Source organism: Varanus komodoensis, unplaced genomic scaffold (genome assembly GCF_004798865.1).
Source record: "Varanus komodoensis strain SLA01 unplaced genomic scaffold, ASM479886v1 scaffold18_3, whole genome shotgun sequence".
Taxonomy (NCBI): Eukaryota; Metazoa; Chordata; class Lepidosauria; order Squamata; family Varanidae; genus Varanus; species Varanus komodoensis.
The window spans coordinates 4,707,659-4,729,307 of record NW_025335549.1 but is presented as its reverse complement, the minus strand read 5'-3'; the positions used below and the strand labels follow the sequence as shown (position 1 = coordinate 4,729,307).

The 21,649-nt window shown below is 44.3% G+C and overlaps 1 protein-coding gene across 1 annotated transcript in view; it reads right to left on the bottom strand.

Moving 5' to 3' along the window:
• Nucleotides 1–21,649, bottom strand: part of GRIA3 (glutamate ionotropic receptor AMPA type subunit 3) — a 139,718-nt gene that overhangs the window by 86,293 nt on the left and 31,776 nt on the right. Inside the window, exon 3 of the mRNA XM_044427159.1 lies at nt 9,441–9,680. Within this exon, the coding sequence (XP_044283094.1) occupies nt 9,441–9,680 (240 nt within the window). The remainder of the gene's footprint in view (nt 1–9,440; nt 9,681–21,649) is intronic.

Here is a 21,649-nt window from a genome sequence, read left to right as displayed (position 1 = left end):
TGTGTGTCTATGTTTCTATGTAAGGCATGTAGGAATAATTTCTGTACCTGAAACAGGAATATAGCACAATATATCTGATGGCAACTGGGGAAGGCTGAGCCTGGCTGTCCTCTCTTGCCAGCTCAGTCCATTGTTCAGATGCTAACCAGACAAGCCAGTGTGATGCAGTGGTGAAACAGCTGACTGGGGCCCTGGGAACTCCAGGTTCTAGTCCCCACTCAGCCATGAAGCTCCCTAGGTGACTCTGGGCAGCCACAGACTCTTGGCCTCCTTGTTGTGAGGATAACCTGAAGAGGAAGAAAAGGCAAGCCATCCTGGATTCCTTGTAGGAAAAAAAGCAGGCTAGAAATAGAATACAAATAGATGAATGCCTTGGAGGGTGAGCTCAAAGCCCTGCTCTCCCTCCTTATGGCCCCTTAGCTTTCAACTGGATTTGGACAGGATAGTCCTTCAAACAGCGTCCTCAGTAAAGCAGGACCCATGTCTTGCACTTGTGGTTTGACTCAAGATAAGGCAGGTTTCCCGTGCCCCTAAAAACTAGGAATAGCATCTAAGTTTGAGAGTGTGCGTCCCTGTGGCTTGGCCCTCCTCCAGGTCAGGACTATTTCTTTCTAGCAGGGCCCAATGGAACACAAAGTGGGCATCTTGCCAAGGCTGCGCTTTTGCTGCCTGAAGCGATGGCCAGGACGGTGCCCCGATCTGCCTCCATTCCATTCACAGATGTCCAGTGGACTGGCAGCACTTTAACTGCTCACTCTTAAACATGACAGGTCCTGCCATCACATCTGCAGGGGCAGCAGCCTAGCTGAGGGATGCAGGACAAAGTGTTTGGCATCCAGTGCCTGGTAAACCAAGCAAGTGGACTGGCAGGGCAGTGACCACTGCTGCCCCCAGTGCCTGCTGCCAGAGGCAGTTGCCTCACTTTGGGTAGTGACAGGGCCAGCCCTGTTTCCAATATTACATTGCTGTCCCTTCAGTGCACACAGCACGTCAAGTCCTGGCTCCCAAAAAGAGCTTTTGGGGAGAGATAGCACATTAGTGTTATTGCCTGAAGAGAGAACCTCTACTGAGGTAGAGAACTCCAACCTCCAAACCTGGAGGGATAGATAAGTATTCTCCTGCTGCCCTCCATGGTCTAGAACTTCCAACATTCCTTATCACTGACCATGTTGGCTGGGACTGGTGGGAACAGTCACTGGAAACTTTTGGAGGGCACCAACTTAGGTGAGTTTGGACTAGGGTATATGAACTCAGTGCAAAATGTCCAACTAGCAACTTTTAGACAAATAGTTCATCACAAGTTAGGGATTCACAATGAGAGCAGGAATCAACATGGAACATAAAAGCTTGTGGAGATGGCCTTGTTTCTCTGACCTATGAGTGAACGCTGTCCAACCTGTCCTGTCCTTGACAGCCCTGCTCTGCTCTTGTAAGCTATGGAGGAGACAGCTACATATGTATATGAACAGTAAATCTCACAGCAATGTCGTCTGAACAAGTGGAACCTGCAGTAAGATGTTGCCGTGCAGTTGTTGCTGCCCTGAATTCCAGCCACTCCACTTCCCCTCCCAGCTGGTTTTCTGGTTCCCTCCTACAGCTATTAGTCCCATTTTATGTCCACCACATTTGCTCAGTCCTCACTAGGTTGGGTTAGGAGTTTTTTTTGGCAGGGGGAGGAGTAACAAAAAGTATTTTACTTGTCAATTGCTCATTGTTACTCATGTGTTGCTGCAGCCCTAAACATGAGTGGGCACCCTTGCTCTGGCTGCATATGTAACAGCCCTCAAAGCCAGAACACTGGGGAAAAGAGAGCAATACCAGGTGCTTGGAGCAGACAAGCACTGCTTCTGAACTTGCAGAAGCAGCTGGTGGACACAGTGACATGCTGGCATAGAGGGACCTTGGTCCGATCCGGCAGGCCACTTGCACATGTTAAAAATCAATGCTCCAATGGAAAAACCATAAGTGCCCATTTTTTCATGCAATATAAGTACATAAGTAGCTCTACTGAAGTCGGTTGGGACTCCTGCCATGATTAATGTCAGAGGAGCATTTTGGATCTCATTGTTTTTGCACAATATATCGCTTTAGGCATCTAAATAATAGACTGAATGGAGGAATTAATCAGCCTCTCTTTGTCCCATCTTTGCAGTAGAAAATCTTGCACTCGGCAATACTAAATGAAGCACCTGCCGTTTTATCCGCTCTCTTTTGCCTTGATATATGAAAGCGGCAGCTGCAGCAATGTTTATACACAGCAGCCCTAAGAATTCATCTCCACACGGTTATTTTTTTTAATGGGAAAAGAATAGAAAGAACTGTTCAGAGAACTATTTCATGGGGATCTTGGACTATTTTATAGTGGTTATGAATGGCAGCCTCAGAGAGGTCCTGGAAATATGCTTTCCCAATGGTGAGGCTGAAAAACATGCGGTTGACTCTGAATGAGTAATGCTGAGTAGAATACTTACACAGCAGTGCTCAGGCAGAATGTATCGAGTATTTCAAAGCAGGGGGCTTCTTTAAACTTATTATAGCTATCAAGGTTCTCTTAACATCAGCAGTTCATCCATCTGTTGCATGGGTACATTAATTCTATGTGTGTGCATCCTGCTACTCGGCATAATAAGGACGTAAGAACCGTCACCTTGGATCACACAAGAGTGCTATGTAGTCCAGTGTCCTGCTTGTACAGTGACCAACCAGGTATCTATGCCGGGGCAGGCAACACGTGTGACTCCATTTGGTAGACAACTCCCACTCTGGCTGACTCTTGGTTGTGCCAGCAAAGGCTGATGGGAGCTGTAGGCCTGCATTTCTGCCTTAAGAGAGGAGGAGGAGGGAAGAGGAAGTCCATGTGCCCTCTGGCAGGTTCAAGTGTCCAACACTGAGCCAAGGTGGCATCTCCAAGACATTTGTGGACAAATCTCAAGAACAGCAAGCCAGCCAATAAGACAGGTTCACGGGTCACCACTGGGCTATACCAAATACAGTCTGGAAACACCTGAAGGGTTATCACATGGAAGAAGGTGAAGACTCTTTATAACTTCACTGGAGGGCAGGATTAGATCTAATGGGACTATTTCAGGGGAGCCTGAGTAGAAGTTTCTTGTTGGCATGAGCAGTTCAACAATGGGATCATTATGTAAAGGGATTGAGGAGACTTTCTTTCTGGAGGCTTCTAAGAAAATGTTATGCAGTGACCTGTTGGGGCTGTTCTGTCCCTGGATTTCCTGCATTAAGCAGGATACTGAATGAGGTGATCTGCACAGTTTCCTCCAGCTGTATGATACAAGGAAGCAAACTGAAATGGGTGTGTGAAAGAAGTAGTATGCAAAGAAAACAACTGTTTCATCTTGGATGCATGGGAGTGTTCTTCCTGGAAATGTTCTGGAGAAACATTCCAAAATTCACACTGAACAAAGTACCCTTTACCTAAATTATTTATGTATCCACGCATACTATCAAAATTAAACATGCATTATCCTATTCTGCAAGAGCAGCTCAGGCTTGCATATTTATGATCTAATTAATATTTAAAAGGTGTGTATTAAAATGAGAGACTGCCTGTAAACAGTATGTGGTTCTGACTCTCAAGTGGTCATATATACACAAGCACTGGCATTATCTTCACATCCGTGGTATCAAGCACATTCAGCACGGCCTCCCTCTATGCTTCTCAAATGTCTGTTTGCTTTCCTGATTAACCTTAATCTGTGCATAGGAGGATTTGGGGGTTTATATACATCATTTCCCAAGGTATTTCTCATTGCCTGTTTCCCAGTTGATTGCACTTGGCTCAAGAACTTCACGCTCACTATACTGAAGCATCTGCCTAGACAGCTGAGAATCCTGGATAGACCCATCCATCCAAGCCTTTCACTGGATCCTTCCGGACAGCAAGAACTAGAAGGAACCTACATTGAATGTGAATCATATATTGCTATCTACATTGAGGGTCAGAATGCACTGGATCACTGGGCTCAGATTCTCAAGACACTGGCCAGCTTTGTTGCAGCTTTGAGTTTGACTTCCTGGCCAGCACACCAAGCATTTGCATGACCCTCACCAGGACTTGAGGCCTGTGCAAGCAGCACTGCTCCTCCACACCTGCAACTTGCAGCTTTGCTTGGGCTGCATCTGATGCAGAAGAATGTCACCAGTTGCAGAAATGGACTTCTGCAAGTGTCCGTGGGCTTCCTCTTGGCTCAGCTCACTTTCTAAGAGAGGGCTGAACATGAGAAGAAGCCCATGAGCTGAAGAGGGATGGAGTCTGGGGATCTTCATCCAATATGAAAGCTGGCTTGTTTTCTCCCCATGTTCCAGATGTCCAAAATCATGTGGAGAAACCACAGTGTGAATTGGGCTGCACATGGGTATATATTCGAACACTTGCTAGCTGAGTGTAGCTGTAACAAGGAGGATTTCCAAGAATCACATGGCTGAGGTTACAAAATGAGCGACGCAAGCCAGCTGCGATGCTTGGACAGTGCCAATGCCAAGGAAAAACCATGTCCTGCCATGGCTGGGTCAAGTTCAATCTTTAAGGTCCTATTAGCCCAGCAAGAGAGCAGTTCAAAGCAAAGAGCAATTAGTAGGCAGGCAAAGGTCAAGAACACCCCAGGATTACCAACACAGAAAGGAGAGCAGGGTCTGAGGCAGAAGAAGAGTCGAGACAAGCAGTCCAAGACAAAATCATTCCAAGGAGCAGAGCCCAGCAAGCTTCCCAAGCTCAACACTTTTCAGCATTGGCCTTGAACCAAGGTCCCAAAGCACTGGAGCTGCTAGAGAGACATCGTTTCAGCAGCAATCAATTGCAACTGATATAGCCAGACCTTCCCAACCCCCCACCAAGGCTCAGCTGCAGATCATCAGGAGAACTTTATCCCAAGAAGGTTTTTGCTCAGGAGGGATCAAGCTTGGTGCTTCACCTCTTTGCAATAACCTGGGCACTGACCCTTTGGAGCTACTGTGCTTGAGCATCCAGAGGATACTCATTCTTGTCCTCTGACACCATGGGTGAGAAACAGTCCTGGAAGGTACGGGAAGGCAATTGGGGAATCCCTTAGAACCTACTCTAGTTGAAAGGCCCTGTGTCTTCTCTGTATCTTCTCTACTGATGTCCTGATTCTCACCGAAATCAAGGAGTCCTTGAGTGTTCCTACATTGTGCCAGGTAGAAGTACTTGTTTTGCACAGTGCTTGTATGCAGCTACCACACAGTCCTCTGGAAAGTCCTCCTCACTTACATAGAGGCCATCCAACCTCTGTTTATGGACCAATGAGGAAGAGACAAGTGACATAAACAGGGACTGATGTACCTCGGAACTGAGTTTCAGGCATAGTAGTTGATGGGATATGTGCCAACAGTGGAGGACTAAGTGGGGAGGATGGAAACCATGATAAGACAGAAACCACTGGGTTGTTTGTTGAGTAGATCATGACGAAAAACAACATGAACCATGGTGCCGTGCAAGTCTGCTTGTTGTGTGAACACAGCCAGTGTGATGTAATCAAAGAAACCAAGATTGATTTGATACCTGCCATAACCCCCAAGCAGACTTATCCAGCCAGTATTTTCAGAATTAACTATTGGCAATCCTGGTTGCGTTACTAAAGCAGCTAAAACTAGTCACAATGCGGTATGGCGGGAAGGTGTTGGTGGGGCAGGTTTGAGAAATTATCTTCTGATGCACGGCATGGAATCTCCTCATCTCCTTCATAATGTTTGATTGTGATATAGTAATATTTTCTTAGGCTGCAAGATTAGGAACTTGGCTGTATTTATTTGTTTTTCTCTTCCATGAGAAAGGATTATGAAAGGAACACAATATCCCCATTGTTGCTCAGGATAAACACTGACTTAGCAGTCTTCAAAGAACTATGAAAGAAACTGTTCGTTATTTCATTTAAACACAGCTCTCCCTTTGGCTGTTGGCCAAGGCTAATTAATAGATTTCCCACTGTGCTGTTTTCCACTATGGTTTACCTAGCAGCAGTCACTGCTGCTGGACCATTTCACTTCCTGCCATGCCCGGTCAGGATTACCAATCCAAGCGAGATTCTTAGCCTTAGATGGGAAAATATGCTAAGTTTATGGAGATTATCTGACATGCTTTATTTTAGCTGCTGTTCTTTGCTGAAGTGAGCACACCAGACCATGGGAGCCCACAGCTTCATGATACGGAATACTGCCTTAGCAGATGAGCAGCAGCAGCCAGTGCTCCAGTGTCACTCCAGGCTCAGGCAGAACTTTAAATGAACTGTCCATGGTGCTGAACCTATTTCCAGCCTCAGATGCTGCCTTTGTGGCCATGTAGCCAGCAAGGGAACTGGAGCAGTAAGGTGTCTTCTCAGTATTCCAGTGCCCAGGGGCCTGTGTCCCCTTTGGGCACTGCTGGGCTGGGGTCCTCCTGTGCACAGGGTCCCAGATGCACTCCTGACAGACTTGTCTCAGGGGCAGCTCCCCACGCCCATTAGAATGGAGAGGTGGTATTCCCTTGGCATTCCCTTGGGGGAATTATGCACTCAGGGTCAGAATTAAGGCAGGGGGTTTAAGCTTGCTTCTCATACCCCACTCTTGATGACCCCAGACAGTATAGATGCAACAACTGCACAACTCAATCCCTGCTTTGGTTTCCTGCCCTCCCTTCCCACCAAGGTGTGATACACAGTTAGAAACCCTTGTGCCACAGTAAAGTCCACACTGCCAAAATGTTCACAATATAACATACTGCCAAAAATAATTCCATCCAGGATCATTCCATTTTGCAGAATGTCTGCAATAGGCTAAACAGCATTCTAATGGCAATCACAAAGTCTGATGTTTGCTGTCTTTCATGAAACAAACAAAATGGCATTTTTAAGACAAAAAAATAAAAGCCATAAAAATGCTTGGAAGCCTAATTTCCCAGTAACTCAATATTCAGACTAGAAGAAATGGTTTAGCAGCTTGCAGTTTCCCAGCGATTGGCCAGTTCTAACAACAACCTGGTAAGCTAATAATGCTTACAAAGAAAGAGAGGAGGTGTTTAAACAATAATGTATTTTGAGAACAGACAGAAAATGGTCCTTTGCTGTCTTCCTATAGCATGTGTTGCCCAAAGCAGCAATGAACTGATGGTAAAATTATTAAAAAGTATGACAGCGCAAGGTCTCCTCCCCCACTTTCCAATGATCAGTGGGATCTTGGCAGTAACATATGTGAGGTTTTTCACTTCACTCTCTCATTCACCACTCACACCAAGAGGATCTTGAAGGCTCCTTTATTTGAAGAACCATCACAATAGATTAGGGAGGATACCAAAACTGTCAGATGTTTCAGGTGCTGTCAGAGATTATTATGATTCTCAAGAAGATGGGATTTATTAGGGTCTGTTTCTCAGAAACAATGCACTTGTTCTGCAATGCTGGCTTATTCTGGTCCTCAGAATCAGACAGACAGGCATCCCTTGGAGTTTCCACCCACTCCTCATTCACTGAAATAGACCAAGTTAGCTTTCCTGGCCCCCAGTACAAAGTAGCTCTAAGACTGGTAAACCTGTCCAGTCTGCATTCATCAAGAGCTATTTATTCTGGACCAGCTCATTCTAAACCAACAAGAGGCTAGGTAATCAGAGTTGATTTCTGTTGTCCCACTGGTTCCACCAGATTTCTGTTTCACTAAAGATTACCCCTCTTCCATGTAAAACATCTTCATCATGCCGTCTACTCAGGATGCTTTGCATTAATAGTGGTTAAGAGTGCTGAGCTGGGAGTCAAGATATCTGGGTTCTAGTCTCCACTCAACCATGGAGCTCAGTGAATGACTTTGGGCCAATCACAGACTCTTAGCCCAACCTAGCTCACAGGGTTCTTGTTGTGTGGATAAGATTGAAAGGAGAAGGAGAATTATGTAAGCTGCGTTAAGTTCCTTGTTCAGGGAAAAAGTGGGATATAAATATAATAATTAAATAGTCAAGACTAGAGATGCATGGATTTGGTTAATCCGTTCCATGTGTTTCACATACTATCAGGTACTTTTCAATCCATAATTTCATTGACAGAATTGGATGTTTTGCAGGAGAATTTTGTTCTAATTGCACTAATTTGCATGTGCACTGATGCACACCCACGCATACATGCACATTCTCAAATTAGATAATATGAATGTATGCAAATTTCTCCAGAAGGGGAACAAAGGGGAAAATCATATATTTGCACACATTTTCACACTTTAGCTTCTGGACAAAAACATACAATCCCCCCCCCCTTTTTTTTTTGGTATGACTCAATTTGCAGACAATTCTGGAAGATTTTAAAAAAACCAGACTGGAAGTCTATGGAATGCCTGCAGTTTGAAGAAAGCTGATTTGTCAGGAATCTGCAGGTTCATCCCTAGAAATCTGAACCCACTTGAAGCCATTGCGGATTTCTCTATTGTCCCTAGTTGAGACCCATTTAACAGTTGTCTGTGACCTCACCCCAGTCAAAGCCTTTGTAACTAGCTTTGAACAAATCCCATTAGCCCCCAACCACCTGAAATTATACATTAAAAAGCTCCCTCTTTTTAAAAGAACTTTTCAAGAGATGAAAAGCAGCAGGCATTGGGGAAAGAAATCTGAACATAAATTAGATTTCTGCTTCTTGACTGTGCTACCAAGAGCTAGGCATGTCTGCTTTGTGTGGAGAATTAGCAGGGGCAAGCCTTATTTCAAAGCAGTATAAAGTAAATTAACTAGAGATAAGGAAAAACTAATCTTGTACAGATATTGCACTCCCCCTAAGTCCAGAGAAAGAGAAACTCAGACCAGTCACCTTGACATGCCTGTCTTCTATATAACATGGTGTTTTGCACTAAGGATGATTTGCATTGATATCCTGCCCCTTCCACCTGCAGCCTGAACTGGGGCTGCCTCCTCTGCCTGTTGCACTTTGCCTGGATGGAACTTGGCTTTCCACAGAGATGGACAGCAGCTCTTGGACAACAATTCTTCACATTGCTTGTGTTTTAATGTGTGCTTATTACTGTGTGATCCACTTCAGCTTCAAGGGCGATCCTCTTGAAGCTGACAGGAATAAATATGAGATGGCATGCCCTGACATCCTTCAACTTTGCCCAACCAAGTGCACGTCAGATGTTTGAAGATCAGCTCCCATCAGCCCCAGTCAGCATAGCCAATTGCCAGAATTGGGAGTGGTAGTCCAAAGCATCTATGCAGTATTGAGAAAGGCTAGCTGGTTTCCAGCTAGCTTTTGCTGCCATGGTCATGGAGTCCATTGCATAATCATTTGATTCCAAAAACTGGAGGGACCCAACAGAAATTCTCCAGGCTCGAGTTGACTAGAAGGTCACCAAGTGCTGTTGGTGATTTTAAGGCAAAACCAGATGGGCCCATTGCACTCTACACAGCAGTAAGAAGTGACAGGACAGAAGGAAAAGATAAAAAGGATTACTCTTACCTCTCTCAGTGTCATAGAGGTATACGAACTTTTCCCAGTTGTAGTAAGTCAGAAGGGTTAGGATAGCTCCTTTCAGAGCTGGCCGCATCTGAATGACAAACTGCACATCTGCGTCTGTCGGGAAGCTGGGAGTGATGAAGGACGTGTGCAGTGCCCCGCAGAAGGACGTCAGCGTGTTCATTGACATCTGGTCATAGAATCCAAAGATGGCATAGACTCCCCTGGAAAACTGTGAACAGACTAAGACACAGAAGAAAGAGCAGTTAGAAATCAGGGATGGACAAGCACCAATGCTTCCCTGATTTGCAATGATAAACAACAAAAAACTGCTGTGGTGATTATCACACAAAAAAGCAAGTAGAAATCATCTTTCTCTGATAAGCCTCATCAGACGGACAAGCAGCAAAGATGAACAGTTTGTTTTTTAGCTAAATCAAACAGAAAATGGAATTTTAGAAACGAATGACCCATCGACTTGTTTTATTAACATTTTTAAAACTCAGGCTGCACACAGAATAATTATATTTTTGAACTCCCATGTCTGACATACTGTATTGTAGACACCCAGTTCTATGCATTAATTTTTGAAGAACCGAGTTTGAAAAAGACCATTTATAAATCTTCACGGGTTTTTGGAAACCAGCCATTTCCTAGTAATGATATATTTTACGGTGCAAGAGACATATAGAAATAATTGCATGAGATAGGGGCTACCTTCTTTGTAGTAAACAGATACTACTGCATTCCCAAATACCATTCCTAAAGCATTCATTACTTCCACAAATCATAATATTTAGAATCTCTAAAGCCTGCTAGGCGATTTTAGAGGGGAGGGGAGGAATTCTCCACAATAGCTCATTGACACTGTATCAGAAGTGTCATCTTAAATAGCTATTCTGGAGGAGGGAGGAAAATAAAACTCTTTCCAGCACCATCCACAGCAAAACAGAAACATAAGAACAACCAGTTTTAGCTGGAGAGCTTAAACACTGTGAATGGGTATAAAAGACACAGGGACAGTAAAATATTCAGAAAGGGGCAGATAAGACGGATAGTGAGTTGCTATCTACCTTCCTGATGCAAGGAATAAAGAGCATGCTGAGTTTAAATACCAAAGAAAAAAGTTAAGAGCAGCCTCAGCAGCAGAAAAGAAGATACCAAATCAACCATAAGGCTAACTCTGTTCCCTTAGCTCTCAAGTCTGAGAACTGTGTCAAGTCCTTTGCTACTTGCACATAAACACACATGCAAGCATGTCATTACTGCAAATAAAATGAAGCAACCCCCCTTCTCTCTCACACACACACACACACACACTCACATACTAGTAAACTACCTTACAGGCAAACTAGCAGTGGGAAAAGAAAATTGGGTGGCTAGGAAGGCCAACATCTATTTCTATGATGACTTGAAGGAGGGCCTGCAGCTTGGGGGTAGAAGGTGTATCTGGCATGCATCCGAGCAGCGGTGGCAGTGGCACATGCAGGAGCTGCTGTTTCCTCCTCCTCCTCCATATATCTCCTGCCTTTTTCCCTCTCTTGCAAGGAACTCCAGGTCTTCTCCTCTCCATTTTATCCTCACAATAGCCCTATAAGACAGGCGAACTCTGTGGCTGAGAGGGGACTAGAACTCAGCCCAGCACTCTTACCTCCTACACCACACGGCCATGTCCCAGACCAACACTGTAGCTACTGTGCTGCACCAGCAGTTTTAAAGTCGTTGAGTTCAGTGGTTTCACGTGTTGAATTATTGAACTGTATTGGTGCTGTGTGTGTTCTGAAGTTTTGCAAGCCACTTTGAGCACAGTATTTTCATTTTTATTTTATATTATATTATCCCTATACCACCCAATAGCTGAAGCTCTATGGGCAGTTTGTGACAGCATCGCAGAGGAAACCAGAACAACAACAAGAAGAATGATAAAGATCTCCTTAGACATCACACATCACATGACAATCAGTACAATAAAACCCTGAGACGATGATCTGGCGGCTGGAGCACCTTGATTCTCATTCTCACTCCACCATGAAGCTCACTAGTGACTTTGGACCAGTTGCTGATTCCGAACCTAATCTATCTTAATGGGGTTGTTGGCAGGATAAAAGAGAAAGAAGGAGGAGAGCTGCTTGCAAGTGGAAAAAATAATGTGAGATATAAATATAACAAAAATTATTACATTTGCATCCCATCTTTTTTTCCTTTCAAAAGAATTCAAGGTAGCTTACATAAGTCCTCTGTCCTCTGAATTTTATCCTCACAAGAACAATCCTGTGAGGTATGTTGGGCTGAGATCACGTGACAGGCCCAAAGTCACACAGTGAGCACCATGCTGAGTGAGGACTGGAAGCTGGATCTCCCAAGCTCCAGCCCAGTGCTCTTAACCATGACACCACACTGGCTCTGTCTATGTATGAACCAAAAAACGCCAGCACTGCGACCATAAACACAAACATACAAAACCGCACCAGCACTACTAAAACACAGTGGCACCTTCCATGCTTACATGGCAATTAAAAGGAACAGAGTTGACTCAAGATGGGTTTTATAAGAGATTATATAAAGGGCAATTTGCGATTTCTGCAGGGAACACATCTGTCTTCCCCAGAAAACCAGTTCTGATGTTCATTGGAATGAACATCTGCCAAAAAGAAGGAATGTTAGCTTTAGAATGGAAAGACTCTCTGGAAAGTCTGTAAGCTCTAAAGATAGCATATCCATAGGAATATTCCTGGAGTTGGGTTGCTGTTGCAGTATTGGATCTCACTTTTTACTCCTCTCCACATTGAATTCCCATCAATTTCATAGACTGTATTTCTTGCATGAGAAAAATCCAGGCTGACTTTCCACTTGGGTGCCCCATTCCTTCCTTCACATAATAGTTCAAAAAGAGGAAAAAAACCCCACAGGGTCAACCTGCTTCCAGTCTCCATTTGAACTCTGTTGCAGGCAGAGGGGGAAGCCATAAAAAGATTGTTAGCAAAGAAGTTTAGAGGGTCATGATGGAGGAAACAGGAATGAAGTATCTTATAAAGACTTATAAAGGCTTTGGTGGGTGCACCTCCTTCAAAATTACTGCTTCTTAGAAATGCTTTCCATTTTTATTCGCTTATGCTTAATTTCTATTTTAGAGTGTTATTAAAACCCAAATAGCACAAAACAAGGATGCCAATCATTTTTATGTTTGACTTTCTGGAGCAGGGATTTTCATAGCAGAACGTATGGTCCTTTTGCCAGTGCAGAGAAGGGCAATACACGGTTTGGCACACACAGAGGGAGGCCTTTAGCTAGTGGTGGGTTGAGAGGAGCTGAATTCCCTAAATTTCTTCTCTGCAAATTGTTTTACACAGATTATGTTAAGGTTTACATATCCTGGCCTTTGTGGTTTTCTTCCCTGCCTTTCTATCGCAATGCACCCTGTTCTCCTCCTCTCTGGTGTCTTTTCCAATGTCAAAGAAGCACGGAGTGCTTTCCACTGGCTCTTTCAGTATTAGTAGTCATGGGGAGGGATTGGGGTGAGATTTCTGACTCCTTCTTCCAAGGTCAGAGCATTCTTTTGATCTCTGAGTGGCTTTTCAAGCTCCCATAATGCCCCTGGGACTTGTCCAGGGACCACAGGTAGACCCTCTTTGATAACAAAGAAAACTGGACTCACCTGCCAGGGTCTTTGGCACATGAGTACAATGTTTATCTGGCAACATGCTCTTTTTTCATTTGACAGTATTTATCTGGGTTTGTTGTTGCTGTTTTTTATTCTTGGTGTAAGCTGCCTTGAGAATAGCAAGATATAATTATTTCCTATAAATTAATGTTCATTGCAAAACAGAACCGGAATGGCATAAAAGCAGAAGGCCAGCACTTAGTGGATCCCTTTGCAGTTGTATTCCTGAGTTCTGCTCACAGAGCCAACATTTATGTGTACTCTGAGACATGGATGCTGTCTTTAATCTAGCTGATTGGGAAGTTAAACATTATGCAGAAATTTTTTGGGGGGAAACTCATGCATGAAATTGGTACTTTAGTCTGCAACCTGTCAAATTTGAACAAAAGCTCTTCAAACTCTCTCTCTTCCCCAGTCCTTTCCTCCCTGACTGCTGAAGAATGTTTCATGCATTTTCAAATGAACATCTTTGTTTTGTTCTCTCAGGCTACTCTAGGTAATTAGGGGCTATCCTGCCCTCTGAAAAGAGGGATAAACTCTTTTCAAGACTGCAGTTTTAATTTATGTTCAAGTATTGCCAAAATGAATAGTGCTACTACTGTTTTTAAAACAAGACCTAAGAATAAACAAACATGGAATCTTAATAAAGGCTGCAGGAGCTTAATAAATGGATAAACTGACTATTGGTCTAGTTGTCCAGCATGAGGATCTGGGGACATGGTCTCAGCTGTGGGGCCCATGCTTTGCAGGCCAATGTTCCTGTTGCAGTTCTTGGCTTCTCCAGGTAGGGCACCCTTTGAGGGACATGTAACATCATAGCATTATGTAAGTGAGCCACAGCAAGTCTTGGGTTTGTACATTTCTCTACTCAGGCAAAGCTGGAAAGAATCCGAAAATCATGAACTTCAGATTCTTTTGTAGATTAAGACTATTTGGCTTAATTCTTTGGGTCAGTTGTTGTTGTGAGCATGAAATGAAGAAGGGAAGAACCTTGCAAGCCCCCTGGATATACAGAAAATCATCAGCAGCACCATCCTTGTCACTGAAGTCATCAGATGAGGTCTGTGATGGTTCTGCATAGACCTAGGACCTAATTGGATGCAGCTGCAGAACAGACTTCTGTGTAGTGGCCCCCTTTCTTCCTCAGGAGGGTAAGCAGGCACCAACCTTGTTTTGTTGCTGGTGCTTACTGGAGACATTTAATTCCCCAGCCGACTAGCCATTTTTATTGGTATCCTGCCCTTTCTGTTCTTTGTTTTCTAAAAACCCTTTAATGTTGTGTTTTATTCCTTTTAATGCTTATCGTTTTCCATGGCAGAATCTGTTTAGCTATGGGGTGGTAAGATAATACATGAATTAAACATTTTACCTGAGGATCTGATGTCTGCTCTGCAGTTTCCCCACCACACACTTGACTATTAATTTAGAAGCCCTAATGATGATTAATACTGCCAAATTTCAGCTAGGAAGACAAGCCAATCAAGGTCTAAGGGCACAATTCTATGCATGCAAAGGCAGAAAAAGCATCCTGCAATTCCCAGCACCGCAAAGCCAATCCTACAGCACTCGCCAGCCAGCACATTCTGTCTAAACATGCATAAAAGCATGCCTTAAACGGCTCAGGGGCAGCTGGGCTAGGATGCACCAAACCACGGAGCAGGGCTTAAGAAGCTATACCTAATTTTCCATTCTGTTCAGGTGCAACTTTCTTGCTGTCAGCCAGCAGACTTCATTAATTTCCAAGGTCTTAAAATGAGGATAGTCAGCCAATTTAAAACATCAACAACCCAAAAATGATTGAGTGAGAAAGAACACAAATGAAAGGCTTTACTAACGTACTCGGCAGGACAATATGTTGCAAACAAGGTGGCTGAGTTTGAGTCACAAACTGCAGCTTGTGGGTGGAGTTGAGAGTCTAACTTGAGGGGTGCCAGGGCTGGTGTCAAGGAAAGCATGACTGGACACCTGTTCGGGGCTCAACCCCTGATGGATCCACTGACAAGACATCCCCCAGACAAGAGATTCTCTTCAGCACCACTACAACCTGCCCCCAGCCTGGTCCAGACAATGCTGGTGCTGAGAAGCAAGAGCAGCCCCCTTCTTGCTCATCCAGTCTTTGACTGTCAAGTGAGCAAGTGATCGCCATGATGGGACAAAGGGGAGGAGCCAAAGCAACTGGTGACTATGATGGTGAGAAGATTGACTGATGGAGGCAAGGAGTTTACTGGGCATGCTTTGCCCAGAGAACCTCAAATAACTGAGCCCTGTTGCACTTGAGGGTCCTCCTGCCCATCCCTCTGTGTGGGACCCCAGACTTCTGCCTCAAAAGTCCTGTCCCAGTGGTACCCCTGGGAATCCACTGAAAGGAATTTCCAAGTTCTCAGCTCCATTCCTTGCCGCTGCCGCCCACAACAGGCCTTTGAAGAGGTCACCTGTGCCTCTGGTCCCACTACTATGCAGCCATTCCTCTCCTTTAAACCTACCCACCGTGGTGGTGAGCATTAATCGAAACACAGGAACATAGGAAAAGGGCGAGTCAGAGGGGCTCTCCAGGGGCACCTAGTCTGACCCCCGACCTGAACCATGTAATCCCCAACCTGTGGCTGTCCAATTTTTCCTTGAACACCCTCCCTGATGGGGCCTCAACCATTTCCTTGGAAGCCCGTTCCATATCCTAGGGGTCCTAACCATCATTTAGTTCTGACCCCTGTCTCTGCTTCAGAGCAGACAGCTGCCTTTCTCACATACCCACACCTCCAAAAGAGAAAAAGCCCAGACGACAATTTACAAAAACGGGAAAAGAAAGGGGGACCTGAGGGTGCATCAGTCCTCTGTGAATGCCTATCAGAGCATCATCCTCTCTCTGAGGGCATCCCATTTGAAGGGCGATGTGGTTCGATCCCAGTGGAAAGATACAGGACCAGAAGAACCATTCCAATGCAGAGGTAGCAAGTTGACCAGGCAGGCACAGAGCTCGCTTGATCACAACCTTCCCCATTTTCGTGAAAGGCTCTGCGTTTCAATTTCACTTACCATTATTTCATCTCTACACCTAAACATGCAACATTTGTTTATTTACAAGGGTACTGCTGCACATCTAATATTCCAGGCTGATGAATGATAAAATGATAGAAACAGGCCTTTTCAGAATATCCAGGGTGCACGGAATAGTAATCTCTGCAAGACTCTTGCACATATCAGGCGCGTATCCTAATTTGTTCATTTGGTTTAATGGAGGACCAGTTCAAATTCCCCCCATTTTCTAAGGAGTTGCTAGGTCAAATGAAGTGCCCTGGTTGGCCTGACGCTGCTCCATTCCATATTTATACACAAGGCGATTTTTATTGGAGTTGCATTATCAATTCCTTTCTCCCTCCCTGCCTGCCTGCCTGCTTGCCTGCCTGCCTCTGCTGCAATTTACATGAAATACTGGATCAATACTTTGAATAAGAAGCAAATGGTTAAACAAGAGTTTTATACCATAAAGGGAGTGTAAGGGAAAGAAAAGAAAATCAAAGTCAGGAACTTGCTAGATGGGAAATCTAATATGCAACTGTGAGCTTCTTTCCATTAAAAGGATACTTGGATGCAATGTTGTGTATCCCATTCAAGGACTACTTCTGGAATATTTATTGAAAGGGGCCAAGTTCAGAAAGAACTATTTAACATCTCTCATGTATCCAAATGTTATAGAAAGCTGCCACCAGGCTCAAGTTTATCAAACTGGCCTTTGGTTAATTCTCTCCTTGCTGACGAGCAGAAATTCAGACTTCCTTTAAAAGAAGCAGTGCAAGATTTCATCATGAAATCACTAAAGGAAAAGGGCAGGCAACTAAGGCTGGGTTCCAATGATGCCGCCAGCTACGCATCCCTGATTTGCCTTGCCTTGGAGTAGAAGTTCACTTGAGACCAACCAAAAGTAAAACTTTACATTTTAAGCTTTGCTGGAATTCAGTATCGCACATCACCCTGTTCCCATCCTGCGCCTTCCCATTTACTTTTGATCTAGCCTTGCCGGCTAATGCCACTTCACACTCCGAAGTTTTGTTTAAGATTTTATATTTTGTTAAAATAAAACATCATTAAATTGTCAGGGTAACACACTTCAAAGATGCTTAAACTTGGTGTCTTGCATTAAGCAGAGGGTTGGACCTGATGACTTTATAGGCACCTGCCAACTCTACTATTCTATGATTCTATGTATTGCTGGCCTCTAGCACCACATTTATTTGGGTTTTAAAGTATGGTTTGCGTTTTGAAGCTTAGACCCCCACTCTGCCTCGCAGTTAGGATCTTGGCTTGTTTTTGTCTCACCCATTTGCCTTCCAGGTAATGAGTGTGTCATGACTGGCCACACCTGACCGCAGTAGCCATTTTATGAATCAGAACATCTCTTTCCCATGGCACCATCTTAAGAATGGGCAAATCTTCTACCCCGGCAGTCATTTTGTTAAGAGTGCCCATGACGCTCTCTCAAATTTCAAATGTGTCTTCCAGTCCTAGACTTTAAGTCACTAAGGGATAGTGCAGAATTTTAGAATCAGTGGACAAATGGAAAATATCCCCCCAGTTCTGAAAAGCTGCAGTAATAATGAGATGAGCTAATTTCAATTACAAAGGCAAACCTAGGTTGTAATTAGTTTGCTGCAGCTCCTAATTAGATTGCCTTAGTGCCCATTATCCCTTCCAGCAGTTCCCCTCCTTTTCTAGAATTAGCTTTGCAAGAGAACGGAGTCCTGCCTCAGGGAATATGACTTCCGGTGAGTGGGATCTGTGGATTTGCAGGGCTCACCTGCATGGCAAGGGGTGCAACTGAAGGTACATAGACAGGTCTTCAGATTCCACATGCAAAGATCGGGAATGAAGCCAAGAGAGAAGTGTGTGCTGGAACATGGGGAAAAACCCACCACAGCCCCCCTACAGCATCCGTGAACTGTGAATCCAATTTGTATCTCAGATTTCTCTCAACTTGAAAATTCTCCTCAGAAAATAGAAAGCGAACGAGTCCACTCCAGATCCATCATTTCTTCTTCTGCCTCTATTGATAAGATGTCATCATTGCACCACTAATCTTGTTGCATTTTTGTTGAACAAAAATTTGCACATAATGATACTATGGAATAAAACAACTAGTCAATAAGATCTAAGGAAGCAAGGAAATACTCATTAGGCAAAAAAACCAACATTATGTGTGTGTCTAAATTTTTGGCACAGGAAACAGCCTGCTAAGGTTTCCATCACCAATGGAGAACAAGCGTTTGCTCTTTTCTTGAATTCGCCAGTGATCCTTCCAAAGAATCAGATGGTCCCAATCAGCCTTGCCCAACCTACCACCTTCTCATTACATTGGACTATAAGTACAATCATCAACCCTGATTGCTGGGATAATAGGGATAGTAGCCGGACACATCTGCAAGAAACTTGGTATGGAGAAGGCCGATCCAGATGATGCATTCATTGCCAACAATCCCATCCTTCCAAAAGGACTTTTTGCTAGAGGATGCCATAGGGCAATCCATCCTTCTCCTAATCAGGGAAAAACAAAACAAAAACCCACATCCTTTCAAAGGAAAAGAAAGATTCTTGAGTGTAAATTATGCATAATCAGTATTTATCAAGCTCGGTTAATTGGCACATAACAAAAGAGATGTCTGGCGTACTGCTGAGCGATGAACACGCCAAAAACAAAGAGGGAGATTCTACAATGAGAGTCTGATTGCAAAAGAGAAAAGGCACGGCTGCTTTCTGAATGCAGCTCACTTTTTCAGAAGACTCAGGGCACAAAACTGCAGGTTTGCACACCCACATGGATGCAGAGGGGTCATTCTATGATGCGCACAAGGTCGCCCTTGATCCTTACAGAGCTGGGTTCAAATCCCAACTCAGTCAAGGCACTCTGTGGGTGGCCAGTGGAAATGCTCTTCCTCTGCCTCACCTTCCTCATTGTTGCACGTTGGTCACTATGAATACAATCAAGCAGATTGTTGTCTTCTTGGCTCAGCCAGTCATGGGGTCTTTACAGGGTGGTTGGAGAGGGAGCAAGAATAAAAAAATCAACTACACTGCCCTGAGCTTAGCCATGTAAAGGTTTTGTTAAATAGTGGCAGAGCTGCAATGATTTTACTTTTATGGTTCTAATTGTTTTCACCGTGTTCAACTACAAAGCTCCTGGTACTTTAGAATGCTTAAGAAAACAAGCAAAGAAAAAGTAGATTAAGTTGGGGGTGGGGGAGAAAGACATGGGTGGGTGAGGAGAAGAAAGGAGTCAAACATCATAGTTGTTGTTGAGGTTGCAGAGAAAATATTTCAATTTCTTATCATACCAGGTTTTGGGGTCATAAGAACATAAGAAAAACTATGCCAGAAAAATTATGCCATCCAGTTCAGCACTGTGTTCACTGCTAGTGGAAGCCCACAGCTAGGATAGGAGTTCAAATGCCATCAGGTATTAGTCTAAACACCTTTTAAAGCCATCCAAGTTGGTGGGCATCGTGACATCTAGCAGCAGTTCCCATTGGGGTGGAGTGGGGTGGAATCTTAGAACAAGGCTTGAGAAATCGAAGTTCCTAGTGCCCATGGAGCCATGAAGCTCACTGGGTGACTGAGAGGTGAATGCTACATCCCATTCGGTCTTGCTTTTAGAACAAAAATGAACCCCCAAAATGTTCCATGCAGGTGGCAGGTAGGACACATTCTAGTTCATCCCCCCCCCCCCGCCCCTGAATTCTTCAAAGTTGGGGAAGCATTTTCTCCCCCTAAAATACTTGCAGCCTGGTTGGGTAGTTTATATTTAATGTGTGTTAGGTCTTGATGTCCTCCACGCCTCTGTTGCTTGGAAAACGGGGAAGAGCAGCTTCACCAGTAGATTAACAGATTAACTGAAGTGTCTCTTCAAACAATGAGTGACAATAGACCTCATTTCTCTGGGAGTCCTGGTTCCACTAACAGAAAGAGGCTGTTAAAAAGCTATTTGTCACCTTCTCTGATTGCACATTTTAATCTCAGTGAACAAATCCCAGTTCTCCTCTGCCCACCCAATCAGCACGCCCTCAGTCAATGCAAACATTTTTAGGGATGATCACCTTGGGAACGGTTAATGAAAAACTGAAACGGACTGAACTTCATTTCCTTCACCCTTGCAAAAATTTATGTAGTGATAGTGAAAGGGGCTGATTTGAAAGAGTTCATAAGGCTAGTATGGACAGACAGATGGCACTTTGGATGCCTTGGGCTTGTGAAAGCAAAGCAGAGACAGAAAAACCAAATACTAATGGGACATACAATTTAGAATTATCTTGCTTTCCCTAGAAGCAAAAATGATAAAACTGGGGCTGTCCTGCTTTGGGCACATCACAAGAAGGTAAAACTCCCTGGAGAAGGGAATTGTGCTTGGGACACAGAAGAAGAGAGGACCAAATAGGAGATGGATTGGCTCCATCATGGAAACTCTGCCTTAGATTTACAAAATCTGATCAGGGTCATCATAGATAGGACATAGGGTCATTCGCAGGGTTGCCATAAGTTGGATATAACTTGATGGCACATCACAACAGCAACAAGCTGCACTTTGGGTAATAGGTAGGAGCTCCAGGCAGGGCTGGTGTGAAGCAGCAGCAGATACCTACTTGCTCATTGGCTCTGCCTGACCATCAGCAAGTGGTAGCTACGATAAGGGAAATGAGGAGGAGCAAGGGCAGATGGTGTCCAGGGTGGTGAGAAGGTGAGCTCTCACCTTGAGCAAGGACTCTTAAAAGCCTGGAGCTGGCACTATGTATGTCTTCACAAAGGAATGCACCCAAATATACATTTCTGAAGCATCAGATAATGTGTGCATGCAGAAGAGCATTTTTAAAGGGAGCATGCAGGAGTGGTGGTTGTGCGGATGCTGACACACTTCTGGAGCAAGGCTAGTGTTTTGCTTGGATGATGGTAGGCACTATGTGGTGAAATGGGGTACTTTTGTTCTGAGTATCAATGATGACAATGATAACATGGCATTTATTGTTCACCCTAAAGAATAAAGTTGCTTGTGGTGGGGGGACCATGCATTCACTCATGTGACATGCTAACATTAGCATCAGAAAAGAATGTCACGAGGGACATTTCTGGGAAACATCTGCTCTTTATTCCTTGCATTCCTTGTGACATCTGTCTCCCCTAGAAAAGCTGAAAGGGACTAAATCTACCCATTTAGTACCTTGAACCTATTATTTATTTAGGCCAAATTCTTGCTCACCTCCGTGACATCTGTTTCAACCTTGATACTTCCCCTCCCATGGCTTCAGGTATGTGAAACTTTGTTTACATACTGAGCTATCCATCACCTCTGCTGCAGAAAACTCCACTCCTCCAACTTTTCCATCCTAAGCTACCTAAGGATCTCCTGTCCCCTTAAACTAAGGGTCTCAAACTTGTGGCCCGCAGGCCAATTGCCAGGACGGGCAGGGCACGGGGGAGGGCCTGCGGCCTTCAAAGCGCCGGCGGCACCCGGGCCGGCCTCCAGGAGCGACGTGGGATGAGCGGCCCACCACCACCGCGGTGGTGGAATACT